The sequence below is a fragment of the Alosa alosa genome, chromosome 24, assembly GCF_017589495.1.
Source record: "Alosa alosa isolate M-15738 ecotype Scorff River chromosome 24, AALO_Geno_1.1, whole genome shotgun sequence".
Lineage (NCBI taxonomy): Eukaryota > Metazoa > Chordata > Actinopteri > Clupeiformes > Clupeidae > Alosa > Alosa alosa.
The window spans coordinates 18,039,068-18,043,160 of NC_063212.1; the positions used below are offsets into that span (position 1 = coordinate 18,039,068).

At 43.3% G+C, this 4,093-nt stretch overlaps 1 protein-coding gene across 1 annotated transcript in view; it reads left to right on the plus strand.

The window, feature by feature from the left end:
- The window catches only part of LOC125289781 (serine/threonine-protein phosphatase PP1-beta catalytic subunit), a 38,960-nt gene extending 36,258 nt beyond the window's left edge, over positions 1 to 2,702 (plus strand). Inside the window, exons 7-8 of the mRNA XM_048236776.1 lie at positions 97 to 231; positions 1,921 to 2,702. Coding sequence (XP_048092733.1) covers positions 97 to 231; positions 1,921 to 2,025 — 240 coding nt within the window. The 3' untranslated portion in view covers positions 2,026 to 2,702. The remainder of the gene's footprint in view (positions 1 to 96; positions 232 to 1,920) is intronic.
- Positions 2,703 to 4,093: the final 1,391 nt, after the last annotated feature.

Here is a 4,093-nt window from a genome sequence, read left to right on the forward strand (position 1 = left end):
TCTGTCACACACACACACACACACAGACACACACACACACACACACACACACACACACACACAGCTGTTCCTGTGGTTTCTGTCCTGTTTCTGCAGGTAGTGGAGGATGGCTATGAGTTCTTTGCCAAGAGGCAGCTGGTCACTCTGTTCTCAGCACCCAACTACTGCGGCGAGTTTGACAACGCCGGGGGAATGATGAGCGTGGACGAGACTCTCATGTGCTCCTTTCAGGTGCAGCAGCATAGCACACACACACACACACACACACACACACACACACACACACACACACACACACACTCTCATGTGCTCCTTTCAGGTGCAGCAACATAGCACACACACACACACTCTCATGTGCTCCTTTCAGGTGCAGCAGCAAAGCACACACACACACACACACACTCTCATGTGCTCCTTTCAGGTGCAGCAGCAAAGCACACACACACACACACACACACACACACACACACACACACACACACACACACACACACACACACACACACACTCTCATGTGCTCCTTTCAGGTGCAGCAGCAAAGCACGCACACACACACACTCTCATGTGCTCCTTTCAGGTGCAGCAGCAAAGCACACACACACACACACACACACTCTCATGTGCTCCTTTCAGGTGCAGCAGCAAAGCACACACACACACACACACACACACACATCACACACACACACACACACACACACACACACACACACACACTCTCATGTGCTCCTTTCAGGTGCAGCAGCAAAGCACAAAACACACACACACACTCTCATGTGCTCCTTTCAGGTGCAGCAGCAAAGCACACACACACACACACACACTCTCATGTGCTCCTTTCAGGTGCAGCAGCAAGCACACACACACACACACACACACACACACACACACACACACACACACACACACACACACACACATCGACACTCCTTTATGAACACTCACTAACACTCCCATTCTTTATTTTATTTCACGCCCTCTCCAGCAAACAGCTTCCCTTTGTGTCCTACACCTCAGTAAACAAGGAATGGTTAACCCCAGTAGTTAAAACAGATGGCAGTCTCTCCAAGCCACTGATATGCACTGTCAATAAAGGAATGACACTCTGAGTGAAGCCTAGAGCTCACAAAAGAATCACTATTGAAGATAGATGGAAATCATAGGTGTTGATTCTCGGAGTAGTTTGATAAAATGGCCTCCTGGGGGCAGTGTAGGTCCAGCATGGCTGACAGGAGAGGCGAGTTTCAGCATAAATTAGAGTGCGACATTGCGCTGCACCAATGCTAAGAGGGGTGGGAATGGGTGCCTTGCTTGTCACGATACAGAATTTCTTTTTCAAAACTATTTTTTCCAACTGTAGGTAACTCTGCCTGCAGAAACAGACACTATTGCAGAACCCAAAGCTGACGTCATTTCTCCATGTTTCCTTTTTATTGTCCCTTTCTTTCCTTTCCTCATTATGTGCTGTGAATCATAGTTTTCTTTTGCTTCAAGAGAAGAACATTGTGAACACAACTGAAATGCTCTTGCCCCTCTCATGGCCCTATCTGGGGCTATCAGTTCTGGCCCAAAGTCAGTTGTTGAAACTGGGTGTCAACTGTTGTGCTATTGAAGTCATGCATGACTTGCGTGACTGTAGAAATGATTTAAGAATTCTTGTGTGGCTGTGACTGTTATTCTGCTAGAGCTGATGACAGGTCTGTCATACATGTTGTAAGTGCTACATTAATTCGCTCTCATAACATCTCTCTTTTCTCTCTCTCCTCCTGCTCCTTTCTCCCTTCCTCTTCTCTCTGTCCCCCCATTTTCTTTCCTCTGCTTGTCTCTCTTATCTTTCTCCCCTCTTCTCTGCCCCCCCCATTTACCTCTCTCTGCCCCACCCCACCCCACCGCACCTGTTCCTCTCTGTCTGTTGGTCAGATCCTGAAGCCCTCGGAGAAGAAGGCCAAGTACCAGTACGGAGGCATGAACTCTGGCCGACCAGTCACCCCACCGCGCACAGCCACCCCTCCCAAGAAGCGATGAGCGAGGGACGCGTGAGGTGTGCGAGGAAGAAAAGAACGAGTGGATGAGTGAAGGATGCTAAAAAGAGAGAGAGAAGGGGGAGGAGAGGAAAAAGGGATGGTGCTGTGAAATGAGAAACGAGAAGAAAAAAAAAAAACGAGAAAAAAGCTGATTTTTTTTGTTTGTCCTTTTGAAGACATTGAACTTTTATTTCTCTCGTCTTTTTTTTTGCTCCCTCACTTTCTCTCCTTCCTCTTCTCTTCAGGATGTTTTGTGTATCGCTTATTGCCTAGATCTTCCATCCCCCAATCCCTTTTCAACGCATTTTGTCGGTGTAACCTTTACCTCCCACCCCTCCACACATACAGTAGGACTACATACTCTCTACAACACACACACACACACACATCTGTTTTTAAAAAGAAGTGTTTGAAAAAATTAAATAAATAAACAAAAAAAGATTTAAAAGATCACCATGGCGATCATTCTGTTTGTGTATCAGAGTGTTGTTTCCCTCTTCCCCAGTTTAGCTTTTTTTTTTCTTCTCTGCTTTTAACAGGATGACGCACAACTACTAGCTTTTATTTTGTTTCTTTTTTTTTAGTTGACCATTTCATCCCTCCCAGGCCTGTTTGGCATAAACGGGCATTACTGTTGATTGCTGGGTTTTCAATAAACTTGGGGATTAAAACATTTAATTTCTCTCTGAAGTCTTTTTCGTGGACACCTTCCTGCAGAGTTGTTCTTAACCCTTAAGCCGGGAATGTTGGAAATTGAATGTTCTATAGAATATCTGGGTTCATTGAAATTAGCCAGAGCTTTAGGTAGGGATCACATTGGTCAGACCATAAGGGCTGTTTCACACCAGGTGCGTGGCGTGAGCGTGTCAGCTACGTAGCATGGCAAAAACGGGTGCATGCTAGAAATAGGACGAAGCCTACTTTTCACGTGACACACAAGCCTGTTGGAAGCATTTCCATTCAAAACAGTGAAGAAAAAATGAAGAGATGTTTTAATAGGCAGAGAGGCCGCCGCAGCGCAGTGTCAGAGACATTTCTGGTGTGCAAAGACATAGAAAGCGCCACGCAACTGACACGCCACACACCTTATCAGCCTTATAGATAGATAGGGCTCTGAATTTAACATGGGATTTTAGAACCATTGCGGAACAGAATCTTCTGTTAGAATGTTCAAAACTCCCCTGCTAAAGTGTAAGAGAGAGAATGAATGTATTTGGATTAAGATGTAATGTAATGTCTTTGGGATTCAGTTAACAGCTCTTACACTATGGTCCTGTAAGGACAAAAATTATATCAAAATCAAAAATATTGCCAAGAAGTATAAAGGTGAAATAGTGTTATGACTAAGCACTTAATTTTAGTCTAAATATGTACTTAATTCATGTTTTTTTTTTGTTTTGGTTTTTTTTGGGGGATTTCTTATTCTTCAGTTAAGAGATGTGTCAGATTATTTTTGATGCTGTTTATCAAGTGTTGCAGCTTCGCTACCATAGTAACTGTAGGCAACACAATCACAGCAGTATTGTTAACTGGAAGTCACTGGAACATAATCCACAAATGTCCCACTACTTGCTGAAATGTGAAGCTGTTCTACGACTCCAGTGGAGAAAAACACATATAAACAGAATAATCAATGTTTACTTTTAAATACCATCTAAAAATAAGATGTACTACATAAATGTAGCCTACTACAGGTGTTCATGTCCCAGATTCGGGTTCAGTTACACTTTACTTGACAGTATCGACATAAGTGACATGACACTGTCATGAACATGTCATAAACGTTTATGACATACAGTAACGCTTCTGTTATTAAGTGACATTTGTTTTTTGTCATAACAAGTTAGGGTTAGAGGTTAGGAATAAGGTTTATTTGTCATGTGTTCATGACTGTCATGTCACTCTTATGTCAATACTGTCAAGTAAAGTATTACCCTAGGATCAGTAAATTCCAGACATGATCTAAAATTTCCCAAGAACCACAGTATATACTTAAGTTAAGTGTTGCCCACAATATCAAAACAACATACCAACCAGTTTTACACATTAAGAAGTGCCAAAACAAGACA